Raw genomic sequence first — 13658 nt, 5'->3', positions numbered from 1 at the left:
TGGACTATTTGTACTAGGGTGCACAAAAGCATAACGAAAATATTGCAGAAATGCATAATTCAGGGAACCAAAGGTTTTCAAAGTTGTTTAAAATAAGATGTGTTATGATTTACTGTGAAGTAGAGTATATTTGAGAACATTGAAATAATCGTGAGCTGCAATGTGAAGAATTTTAACCAAAAATATTGCCAATTTACTATATTAATCAGGTATGCTCTATGTCGGTGCTGGTCCTAGCACAGCACGTAAAATGGCTGCAGCGCTTCAATACGTTTCTACGAATCTTCAGGAAGAAGACGTTGCCAAAGGATTCGAATACTTAATCGATGATGTTAAGTTCACTGACCCTGGTAAGGCCTTTAAATCACAAGCGTAAATTATAATGTGGAACTACTTCACGGGACAACACAACGTACGCATCCTCACTAGTCTCTATGATCACCAAAAAATAACCAACCAAATAAAAAAAGAAATATAAAGGAACAGAATAACCACAGACAGTCCCATAATATAATATCCGTGCATTTATAGAAGTAATGTGAATTGAATGATGGTCAAAGAATTTGTTTTACCTTTTCAAGAAGGTAGTCTAGTGAGATTACAAGGCAGTTTTCACAGTGTGCGTCCAGGTGCGGTGAACATGCACCGTCAGTATCTAAACTCTACCTGAATAAAACTGAATTTCAATATTTTCTGTTGTAGGCTATACTATGGTTGGGAGCGAAGCGGTTTTCCTTGAAGCGCATGAGGTAGGTTCGCTCATGGTTAAAAAAATATCCTTATTATTTTCATAACGGTACGGTGGACGAAACGCGTGTACCTCTATCTTTCCCATAGCAGTGTTTAAAAGGATTCTAAAGCCGGAAAGCTATGTAATATTCGAAGAATCTACCGAGAAAAAGTTTGATTCGACTAAAAACGTTTCGCCTTTAAAAATGTATATATATACAGGAGGAACAAAAAATTAAAGTTGTTGTTTTGGAAAAGAAGGACCCTCAGTTGGGAAGAACGATAACGGGGCAATTGGCTGGAGTTGTTCTTCCCCTTCGGTATATACAACTCAGCCGCTTCAGTAGCAAGCGCCTCTTGTGTTTCTTCCTTTGGCTTGTTTGAATTTTTGTAGGGTGATTAAGTAGAATTTGATCTTATCCGATGTCAGCTTGCATAATTATCTACCTGTCTAAAAATTATCACTGTTTGGTTTTTTGTTATATATCAGTAGATGCTTTTGGTGAATCAGGTAGCCAGTAAACGGTCGTCTTCTAAGTTAACTCTAATTTGTTCGTTGAGACCGCCCGAATCGTTATGAATTGGTATTTTGAACCTTTTTATTTGGATTTAGAGCTTTTAAGTTATTCTCTTATTTTCTAAAATGCGTACTAGCCCTTTTGTTATAACCGTGTAGCGACGTCCAATACGTAACCATATTCTTGAAGTAACCACAAAGCTCTTATCTTGGCTTAGTGTGCCCAGTACGAACATCTTTCACAACGGCGACTCCGCCGTCTTACTCCAGCGCTTTCGCGATCAAGAACACAGACTTTTTTAAAGCTGTACAAGTTGCCATCCGCTACAACGGTACGCGGTTAGAATTATAACGTGAAAATGGTCGAGATCCTTTTAACCCACCTCGTACATAAAAAATGTATTTGCAGAGGTTGAAATCACTGACTTTCTCCTTCATAAGTGGCGAAATAATTATTATAGCACTTACCACAATGTCTTTTTGACCATTAAATCAGCTAAAAACATTAGCCTCTACTACCTGTATTTTTCACTTCATTTTTCCACAACTTGCTATGATTCGTTCTAGATTTCGTCTTTCTTTACATCTACCACCGTTACTACTCTGCTAATGATGTGAATATTTACCAGTGTCTATAAATATTTTTTTTCTCTTTTCCTATTCAGATTTCGAAAGGCCCCTGAATGCAATGATCTAATTATTTTTTTTAAAGATCTGTTAGACATCTAGATGACTTTTGCATGGCTATTATTGTTAGGTAATCGAATTATTTTTCTTTTTTTTTATAGTCATAAGTACATATTTAAGTAAGATGTCTTATGCGTTATTATCTTTGAATGGGTGTACATCTAAACGCCTAGACCTCTACATCAGAAGCCTTCCAAGCCACGACATGTCTGGATTATTACGTGTGCAATTTTTTCTCTTTTCGAATCTATCCATTTCCAATTGCGCGCGAGTTAGTACAGCATATATGATAATTTTAAAAGTGCTTAGTATTAAGATATAATGTTTTCTTTCATTAAATATCTATCTAAAATCAGAAAATCTAATAAAGATAAAAATCACTTTAGCTTTTACCAAACGATTGGGTGCATTGACAATAATCTCCTAATAAAAAGATAACCCCTCAATAATTAGTATATATTGACAAGCTTAATGACCTATCATTAATGAAACAACGTGACCTTTTACTTTGTTTCTAATATGCAAATGCGTTACAGGTTAACCCAGATTATGTTGCGGTAGTGTCTCGCCAGTTTCGTGGCCATGCGGAAGTAGTCAATTTCACTTCTCAGCCCACTGAGGCGAAAAATGCCGTAAACATCTGGGTGCGAAACTCTACGAAGGTATCTACATGCATTGTTAGATATGTATATAAGCGAATCTTTCTCAACCGCAATTCGTATATACACCAATGTTTTCGTAAGCATCCACTTATAAAAACACCTATTTGATATACATCTCTGGGCTTAATCGTTTAATTTTTTCTAAAGAAAAATATATCAAACGAATAGGATTTGATTGGAATATCTGGTTTGTAACTGTTTTATTTATTTTTTTAATATTTATATGGATTTTTGCGTATAACCCATTGTTCTACACGCTTCTTCACCCTACTGGCACGCACTACATCGTACTGGTCTTAGCTTCAAAATATTTCAATAAATTTCAAATAAATGTTTAATCTTAGACTCCTTCATTAAAAATATATGAATAAGACTATATACGTGTTGCCTTAAGCCATAGGCTACCTGCTATGATTGATTCGTTCTTTTGTACGACCTCCTTTGATTGACCGCTTCTGTTGTAACTGTTGTCTCTAAGTGTCATACTATCGTTACACATATCGTTACGTAATACAGTTAAATATCGTCAGTCATTTTATACGGCTTCAGTTTCTCTGTAAAGCATAAATTTATACACTGCAAGAAAATTCTACACTTCATAACAACCTTCGCTTCACGCGCTTGATGACTTTCTTTGCGGTCTCTTAAATGAACAGGCCATACGTTACTAGATTTTCTTCAAATTCAACACAAATCTTTTCGAGTAAACACTGAATTAGCTTTTTTGACACATTCGAAATACACAGTGAAAAAAACAGACAATATGCAGCCAGTTTTTAGGCAATAATTGCAACCTTGAATATGAAGTTGAATTTATTTCTGTGACAAATAATCTCTTTCAAGCATTGTCATTCTGTTAATAAGCCGTCTGTGATTTTCCCCGCGCTCTAAAACGGTGAAAATTGACACGGTAAAGGTTTCTACGATAATTTATAAGGACGCTCTTATGATCATTGGGCACCGTCTGACATTATTTCAACTCCAATCGGCTGACAATATAACCAGTCAATATTTTTTTTAACAGAATGGAGGGAACAAGGCTTTAAGCAGCTGGCTAGTTATCGGCATTGCTTTTAAAGTATTCCAACAACAGACCTTATAGTTTTTTCCTCAAATACTTTTGGTACAATATCATTGTTGAAGGATGTTTGAAATACCGGAAACTAAAGTTCTACTGTGTGTATATTCCGCTGTTCTGATATTCAGTGTAATGTAAAGCTCGAAACTTACTCATTCTTTAATAATATGCTCGTTGGAAATTAACGATTTAATCTTGTCTGAGCACGAGTCGAATAGATTAGTGGTCTCATCAAATCAGCGGATCTGCGATAACAAGATTATCGATCACGTTCGAATCGAAAAATCTAACCGTTCGAAACGAGACGATAAGACACTCTTCTCCTTTGATTTATAAGTTATATTAATCCGTTCATAGCGAAAAAAAAAAATATCAATGCACCTTCTTTGGTACGTTCGCTAGATAACTGTATATTCTTGTTATTTATCGACATTAAATTAAAATCGTCAGTCGTGCTAACAATGTCAATAATTTTTTTCTACTTTGTTCATTTCAAACTGCACTGCTGCTAGCGATAACCTTATATCCCCATACAATATAAATTAGGCAATCCTGACTATGCACGCCTGTTACAACTTTATTTTCTCACTTACTTCAGTGTAACAGCATTTGAAGTATTTTTCACAAGTACGTGGTCACCACCCCTTAAAGAGCTGTCCTTTCGAAAAACCAGGTACGAGAACCTTTTGTCACTAATTTAATTCTGTTAAATTAAAACAAAAAGGAATATTAATCAGAATTAGCAGCAAGTGGTTTTGCCCATTTTAAGTTGATCCACATTGACCGAGTCCGTCATTTGATTTCATTGAATTTGAGCTATCATGATTATACCATTTGTCAGACTGAAGACGTATTCCAAATGATCATCAACAATACTATTTTTCAAATCACATGCGTTACTTTTGCACGTTTCCTCTAAACGTATAGTATACTGTTTACTATGGTCGATTTACTCTCTTAACCACTGTTTTATCTTTGTCGCTTAAAGTAAATGTGATGTTTTCTAAATAAACGCAGATTTTGGCTTCATTACCGCCTACCTAATTGTACTTCTTCTTTGCTTAATAATGTTATTTTCTCGCACAATTCACGTCGCCTACATAAGTTGCAAGCCAATTGAACTATAACAAACACGTATTTCACATACTGCGCATGATCATATAAAAAAAAAGTACTCGTTAAGCTATGGCTTTAATAATTATTTAATGCTTGTTTTTCTGATAGGGTCTAGTCTCGTCTTTCCTACGGCGCCCAATTGTGCAAAACAACACGCGGCTTGTTTCCGTATCAGTTGTCTATTTCCGTGGCTTTTGGAGCGACGCGTTTCAGCCGAGTAACACATACAGGGGCCAATTCCTCAACTTTGGCGTAACAGCTAAAAATGTTTCAGTCATGCACAAGGTTAGTCCATCATTGGTGCTGGGGTAATGCTTAACTTTGACTCCAAATACTCGAAATTTGCAGAAAGATATATCACAGATTATCCTCAAAAATTAAATATGTCTGTATTCTAAAATGGTTTTATTTATAGCCTATTGAAAACTAGGTAAATCAGTCGTGGTCGACAAGAAGGGGAACGGTTCGAAAGGCTTACAGAAAAGCTGTAAAGTACGCAGCCTAAGACCATCACTGACGCCGGTAGAAGCAAAGGGAAGATATGCCCGAACATGCCAATGAACGGCAGACTGACCCTAGTAAAAGGGAGTAATACGCATTAGTCCGACGATACCATTCTGAAAGTGTTGTTTGCGCGCTAATGTAGAAGTGTAATGTTTGTGTAGTAAATTTTTTATCGTTGGTTCTGGATAGTGGGAGCGCAAAGCCCATTAGTAGCGGAAGTATCAGACTGGCTACTTAGGCTTTTGCAGTTGACTAGATGACTACTGTTTACACAGATGGCATTTATGGTTTCAAGATATTATAAGTACTGAATGAAAATTGAGATAGGCAAATAAAAACCTGTGGACTAGCTGCCTGTACCTATTTGATGCGACAAGTTTGCGAGTCTTTAAATTGTTGGTTGGAAAGGGGATCAGCCGGTGTTGCGATGCAATTATCAATGATTCGAGGCAGTAGCGTAGAATTGCGTTTAATCATGTGCGGATAACTTCTAGTTTAAAGCTGAGCTTTCTTCCGTAACCTACAAGTTGGTAGAGAGGAACGTTATCACTGGACGACGGCTAGGTTCAATATGCATAAATCTTTTCTTGGTGGGAAGATTCGATTCCTTGCTGATTTTTAATAGGTTTCGAAACAGCCCTTCTACTCTTTTCTCTACTGCCACAGGCTAACTACTTGCTAATCTTTAGATTATGGTATGCCGCTATCGATGGTCAGCGCATGCAGAAATTGAAGGGACTCACTTAGACATTTAAAAGTACCGTTCCAGATCCTTGTCAGGAGGGTCTGTTTAGAATGTTAGAGGTTACCCATTGTAGACAAGAAAGAAAAACTAACGATTTGACCAGAAAAGCTTACAGAGGCGTGGCGAGCCTTATACCACCAGCGACGCCAATGAAAAAGAAGTGAAACTGCTCAGATATGTCGCTGAGTGACACGCGACTAGGGTGCGAATGATGAGTGATTTGGAATCAGTTCAACGGTAAATCACTAAAAATTAAATTGAAATGAAACGTTAGAGAATTGGATGACAGGTCTTCGCGAATGGAAATGAAGTTAGTTGTTGGTGCTGGACAGTTTGGGCTGTGCAGTGTCATTTGTACGTAGGCCTTTTCATCATGTTCATATGAAAATTTGCGTGACGTAAGAAGCTGAAACTGCTTGAATCACAGTGAAGCTTCTCATGAAAATAATCCTTTGGGACCATAAACGAGTGCGCACTTGTTTTTGGAGACGTTTAATATAAAACTTAGTTGAATTAACATGAAATCGATGTGTATGCATGCTAAACCCGTGAAAGCACGTTTATTTATCTCCAAGCTTTTTTAGTTTACGTTGGATGTTTCACATTTTTTTCTAATACATCGCATTTACTTCATTGCAATACACGAGGGATGGACTAGATGGAAAAACATTTGCTTAGTACTATCGTTGAGAATAATTGGTGCCACGATAAGGAAAAGAAAATCATAACAGCATATTCGTCGAAGACTCATTTGTAACATGATTGAAACGGGCATCTTAGAGACTTAGTTCTATAGAAAATATCAATTGAAGACATTTATGTCGTTAGTCTACAGGCCGGAGTTGTACGGACCCGAATTGAAACTATATGGGTCACTAATGCTCTCGTGTAAAAAGGCTGGCCAATTAACAAACTGAAAGGAAAATGCTTTTTCCTAAAAAGATTTGTGACTGTGGCTAGGGAAGACGATGCTTTACAGTTATTGTCAAATAGGTCAAAGATTTGTTTATGATAGATTCACAGCAGATGTCCACCGTAGACATTCTGCTGTGTAGTGCGGAGCCGGCTTTTACTGGTACCTTGTTTAATGGTAAAAAGAACTACAATGCGCCCACCCTTTTCTAAAATCTTTGTTAACAATATTGTATGTAGAATTGTATGTAAAACAACGATGTCTTCGTTTCACTTGATATATACACACATATACCCATTCCTATCAAGCTGAGGTGTACTCTCGTTAAAATTGGCCCTGTTAACAATACGTCTTTCAAAATATACTTATTTAATATGCTATTGTTTAAAATTCTATTGCAGACAGAGGCCAATGCAACGCTTATTGATCTAAAGCGGTTGAATGCTACAATGCTGAAGCTCAGCTACGGTAGAAACGCCACTATGCTCCTTGTTCTGCCGAAGGTATTGATGGAATCCACGTATAACCACGAAAACGATTATAAACTTTACATATATTGTATCATGTATTTACGCCAACTATATACATACATTTAAGGAATAATTGGTGACGTGGATCTCTTTGTAGCCTCTACTATATATTATGTTGTTATATGTGCTTTGTTTGCCAAATAGAAAACACATTTTTTTTATATCTTAGTTAATAGGTTACTATGTTAGGTATGTTCCGACTATTTATGACTTTCTTTTATCTTTTTAATAAGTAGTGCATGCTACTTGCCAAAGATAGCAAGTTCCGTCTCGAAGTCTTCAACAGTCTCGTCAGCTCCCGACTCGTGTTGAAAAGGTGATTGCTCAGTGAACGGAAAAAATGAAAATCCATTGGCGTAAGATCCAGAGACTATGGAAAATGCAATAAAACCTTTTATTTAACGTTTAGGCGGATTGCCTTGATGATGTTTGTCGTGTATGGTCTTACGCGGTTATGGAACAAAACAACCTACCTCATTTGGTAGGTCTTTTCCGTTTAATCGCCTAACTGACTTAATGCAATTGGATCAAATAAACATACTGAGCAACTATCTAATTCATAGGAAGCAATTAATAGTGAATCAGGTCCTCGCAGTTTTATCAAACGCAGGGCATAAGCTTTTTTTGGATGAAGATCTGGTTGGACTTTAAACCTTAACTTATTTCGTCAAACTACATATTCCCAGCTCTAGTTCGTGTTGAGGCAAGGACCCTACATCTGATTATTGGTAACAATTCTATGCAAAAGTTGGTCAATGTGATCGCCCGGTGTCGGGCGAGATAATGACATGTAGTGTTATACCGGATTCTTCGCTTTCCCAAACTTTCTTCTACATAAGTTTCTGTGTAAATCCCCAAAAACTTAAGGTTGTTAACGACAGTCGTGTGTCTACAGGCGGTCCACCAGTTAACATCTTCTTAGCAACTGTTTGCCAGTCGTAATCCTTGGAAAGTGCCTTCAAATGTTCGCTACTAAATTCAGACGGTTAACGGGAACAGGGGCGTCCTCTATACCCTGGGTGCCGTTCTCAAACCCTACAAATTACTTTCGTGCAGTTCGTTTAGTGATAACGTCTTTACTGTACAAAGGAGCTGCTTCGGGTCGTTTTGGTTCGCATTTGAGTCTAGACGAAATCCCCAGGACAGAACGTGTTAAAGCTTATGCACTTTTTCCTACCTGAAACATCTATCTTTGAAAAATTGTTGAGAAAAATGAGTTGAAATTGCATCCTCAAAATAATAGCATTACAGGAAGGACGCTTTCGAATGGTCTATCAGAAATAAACAATAAGTGAGAGGAAGTGGAAAAAGTTTTTTTTAAAGCGTGAGAACTTTCTTTCCAGACCATGATTGTTAATTCGCTGTGGGTCCTTCTTGAAAAACTCGCTTATATTTTATTTATTTTAAATTATTAGAGTATAAGATAGCATTTACTATGAGAGAAATAAGGAACAAGCGTGAATTTGGGTTTCATAAATAGTCAAAAATATAGAAAACACGCATTACGTATTAGTATTTCTACGATTGAAAAACGGGACGCGATTATAGTTGTCAATTAACTGAAAACGTTGATATAATCTATCACCTCTCATAAGCACATAGGTAAACCTCAAGTAGGGTTTGGTAAATTGGGTAAAGCAGTAAATGGTAAGCCTTAGAAAAATGTGTCAAACAAAAACCTCTCGTCCTTATAGAATTTCGGAATAAGAGAGCAACCAGTTGTGTTCATCAATTTATTAGCCGATTTTTCGGCTCGTTAAAAGTTAATTATTCATGTCTGACTGCATTGATTGGAAGAGCCGGATAACTGTCAAGGCCAGATATAGAGAAATGATTGCTGCTATTAGGAAAACCTACGAACTGAACTTTTCCATTGATTAATGCATAACATTTCGTCCCTATTGAAAAAATCTCGCCCTGAATTTTTTGACCATGAGCTTGGCAGCCCGAGATACTGCAGCAATGACATGAAAAGCTTTGTAGCCAGATAGAGTTAGAATTATTACCATTATGCTATTACTCGAAATGGATTCCAAATTTATAAAGTAAAAGAAATCATTTTTCTTAAGACTTGTAAAAATTTTCTAAAATATTTCTGTTAACCTATTACAGGATTCCGAGTCATTAGACCGATTAGAATCCCAGATTTCACCGACGGATCTCTTCAATGGGTTTAAGAACGCAACATTTGCCACAGTCGACATCCATCTTCCTAAATTCGAGATAGAGGCGTCGTACAACATGCAGGAGGCCCTTTTAAAATCAGGGATGATTGAGGCTTTCTCTCAGTTTGATGCAGATTTCTCGAGAATCTCTGAAATTGATGGACCCGAAATGACAATTTCAAAGGTAAGAATTAAGCTCTCATAACTAGAAAGTATTTCGTGTTTGAAATTTGTAAATGTATATAAATGGGAAATATATTCAGGGCTATACGGGTCGAATTCCCCAATTCCTTCGTAGACTTCTGTACTCGTTATTTAGGCAACTTGTAGAAATCGATTTGAAGTCATTTTTAATCGAGCCTGTATGCCTCAATCGACTTTTACTATTTGCGAAGTCTCTAGTTGCTTCTTCCTTTAATCGCGGGTGTGTCTTTCATATTATGAGAATCGAAGCTATTTTTTCGAATCTGGTGCATATATTTTAAAGTGACATCTCCTTAGTAGATGGCAACAGACTTAAAAGAAGAAAGGAAGAGCTCTTAGTTTTTAGTAATTTCGATACCCAATAGGCAAAAACCTGGAAGGGTAGACAACTCACACGGCAGCATGCGTTTCGTTAACGACTTTATCAAAAAATGCATATCTGCAAAGTGTTTGTTAATATAAATACTTCAAAACTGATATCTTATTTTAGACCAAATATACGGTATAGATGTAGAAGTATGTAGAAAGCAGGGCTTCTATATAGACATGTGCTTTTATCCATTAATATTGGCCTAAAGCTCGACAGACTTCATGTTGTACTACAGAACTTCATCAAACAGCCACCGGCACACATGTAAACAAAACGAAGATGGAATTATCTAAAATGTGGCCGAATTACAACTAAATGACACGGTAAATATCATGCAAGTGCAAAATGCATTATCTAGCAATAAGCGATCTAACCCGTTTGAATCGGGTTCCAGACATGTTTACCACGGAACTATATTGCTAAAGTGGCCAAAGTTAAGCGGGTGTGTAAAAAATACTAAGGTTTTGGCTGGACAGCATAAAAAAACATTTAAGTATACACGAGTTCTAGCTTCATTCCCGTAACAAATCAAATTTTGTAATTGTGTAACGAATATATACGTATGCCGATAGGCTGGCCAAAAAAGTATAGAACTACAATACACGATTGAAAGTTTTTATCCACTGATTTTACGCTAGCCAGGAAAATATATCTTGGTATGTCTTATTAGCTAGGTATGGGCAATATTCGCTTAACAATTATACATTCTTGGCGATATAAGGTATTGAACCTGGTTCGCTATAACGATAAATGGCAAAATGGAAGTGGCCCTATTTCTAAGCCGTTATGTTTGAGAAAATCAGTAGGGTCACACACTGTGATCTTTGCAGTAATTTATTTGCATCAACCCTGTCTATGAAAATTATGGCGCTGAAAGTATATGTGTTCAGTGTACTTGGTGAATTTTCTATTATTGCATCCCGATTCTAGTATTTGTATAAATAATGATAATAAACGCATGACAAGTCCTAGAAAACTAGTGCATGAATATTGTAAGGCAAGCACGTCCTTGATCTAATAGAACGTCAAGCGTTTTCCCTATACCGCGTACTAAGTGCTATATTTGTGCATTATTTTATCATAACATAGCGTTACCTACAAACGCTACATAACATACGCTTAACATCATATATACATGATGATCCTCTAACCAAAGCAATGGCAAACCAGTCTCAGCTGGCGACGTAGGCAACACATGTTTGAGATGAGCATTTTAAATTTTCCACTGCCGAAAACAAAATAGCAAATTGGTGGTTATTACATTTAAATCATCCATACCATGTTTACAGGTATTGCATAAAGTTAAGTTTCGAATGGATGAAGATGGATTGGCTGTGAAGACGGCCACTGGAACTGGCAACGATCTTCTATACAACTTAAATGGAAGCGGCAGTACAAATTCGGAGATTCCGTTAAAATTCCGTGTATTGCATCCTTTTCTATTCTATGTCGTCCACGCGCCAACGAACGTGATCGTGTTTTCTGGAAGAATAGTGCGGTTTTAGTCAACTACTAAGCAATCCATTGTTTAACAAGCTTTAGCTTGTTAAAAATAAGCCTAAAAATAAGTAGAACGTGAACAGTGCAGGAGCGAACATATTTACCCTTTCTAAGCTTGCAAGACATCCATAATTCTGATAAAGGTTGGATACTCAAGCAACGGAATAGTCCAAAATAGAGTACAATCCATGTGTAACGATATAAACTGCTTAATGAAACTAAGATTGATTCATAGACGGACGTTTTTAAAAAACCCATATTATGATATTTATGGATGTTTCATATTTTCATTTGTCACGGATTCCTTGGGAAGATTCATTATTTAATGTTTACCGCTCGTAAGGGTCGTGCAGAAAAGAAATAGCGGATAACTGTTGGCTCCCTTACTATATTGTCTATTGCTTGAACGGACAACGTAGACAAGTAAAACCCAAGGCGCAAGCTAGGCGCGTATGCGATGCAAGATTCCGAGACGAGCTGAGGCAGACATGCGAGATCTGTACTAATGAGAAACACATGGACTCAATTTTAGCAATTTGTACTTGAGCTTGCTTCATCGGGCATTCCCATGCGCTTTATATGGTTTAATAGTTTCGAAAGCCATTAATACAAACGTAATATACAGCCTTACGCAAAGTAATAACATATTCCTGAGCACGATTTTTGCTAAATAAAAAGACCTTAAATAGATCACATTCAAAAGTATAAAATATAAATCCCATTGTTGATATTACATTAGGTATATTATTAGGCGCGTACACATCAGGTATATTATTCCTACGGTACATGTAAGTTTTATCGAAATCATCTGATAAGAGTGACTGATAATCATACAATGCGAACGCGCCGTTCAGCATTGCGGTAGTCAACCCGAGCTGCCGCCAATGGTGTCCAAATAATAATACCCTTTGTATTGGGTCCGGATATTGCCAGAGGAACTACTTACTATTTTAAGTTTGAACTTTTATCGTAACCTCTAGTTACAACCATGCGATTTTCTATATGAATATGTGACAATTCTAGCTGTGTGTTAAATAAGTTCGACATTTACATGCAATTAAAGTTGGAATTTTCGGAATCATGCACATTGTATGTGATTTGATTGTGGGAAATACTGTTATACGCTTTAATGATACTTCTGGGGTTTTATACATATGTTTACAAATTATTGCACTTAAAATGCCGGAAAAATTTCAAGCACATTTACGTAGTGAAAATATCTTCTTTACATTGTGTTCTGACTCAGTGGCGAACAGCTGTAATTTCTGGGGGGCTGATAAAGTTTAATTTAAAGATGTGTAAAAATGTTGATTTATAAAAAAAGGTTGTGTTTCTTTTAAGGCGACAGTTTTTTTTAACGATTGCTCAATATATTAAACGTGAATATTAAACGCATCGTGAAAGAAGTATTAAAGTTTAAACGGGATTATACCTGAAAACTCTTTAATTTTTCAGACCTTGCAGAGTCCGCAAAAATTTGATTTTCGTAAAAAGCATTTCATACGACGTTATTGTAAAGGCAGCACATTGGCTTGGGCGTAAAATCGGCTAACAAGCAAAGTTAAATCATAAATTTATTAGGTATGTAAATAAATTATTGGCCTAAACTTTAACTTCTCAACATTCGTAATCACTATCTCGCTGAAATTAGTGTCAATCTCTGCTCAATTATTTAGGTTAATTAGCGATAGTTTAATAAGCACATTCCACTGATAAAAAGTTAATTTTATAAGCACACATCCTTATAGTCCTTCAAAGTAAACGAAAGAAATCTGATTTTTTTTCTGACTAAAATGAATGTCATTTTTTAGTTAGAAACACCAATCTTACAAGATAACGCCATTTTTGCTGTGGTATCTAATGGAGTACACATTTGTTCAACACAAATCCGTTCTTGTGACCAATAGATTAGATCTACTATTTTATAGTACTAAACGG

At 36.4% G+C, this 13658-nt stretch overlaps 1 protein-coding gene across 1 annotated transcript in view; it reads left to right on the top strand.

Moving 5' to 3' along the window:
- Nucleotides 1–13341, top strand: part of LOC111259700 (intracellular coagulation inhibitor 3) — a 49032-nt gene extending 35691 nt beyond the window's left edge. Inside the window, exons 3-9 of the mRNA XM_022831887.2 lie at nt 210–350; nt 703–749; nt 2470–2595; nt 4898–5074; nt 7353–7454; nt 9594–9830; nt 11510–13341. Of these exons, the coding sequence (XP_022687622.1) occupies nt 210–350; nt 703–749; nt 2470–2595; nt 4898–5074; nt 7353–7454; nt 9594–9830; nt 11510–11725 (1046 nt within the window). The 3' untranslated portion in view covers nt 11726–13341. The remainder of the gene's footprint in view (nt 1–209; nt 351–702; nt 750–2469; nt 2596–4897; nt 5075–7352; nt 7455–9593; nt 9831–11509) is intronic.
- Nucleotides 13342–13658: the final 317 nt, after the last annotated feature.

This window comes from Varroa jacobsoni, unplaced genomic scaffold (assembly GCF_002532875.2).
Source record: "Varroa jacobsoni isolate VJ856 unplaced genomic scaffold, vjacob_1.0 scaffold_358, whole genome shotgun sequence".
Taxonomy (NCBI): domain Eukaryota; kingdom Metazoa; phylum Arthropoda; class Arachnida; order Mesostigmata; family Varroidae; genus Varroa; species Varroa jacobsoni.
This window is presented reverse-complemented; position numbering and strand designations above follow the sequence as displayed.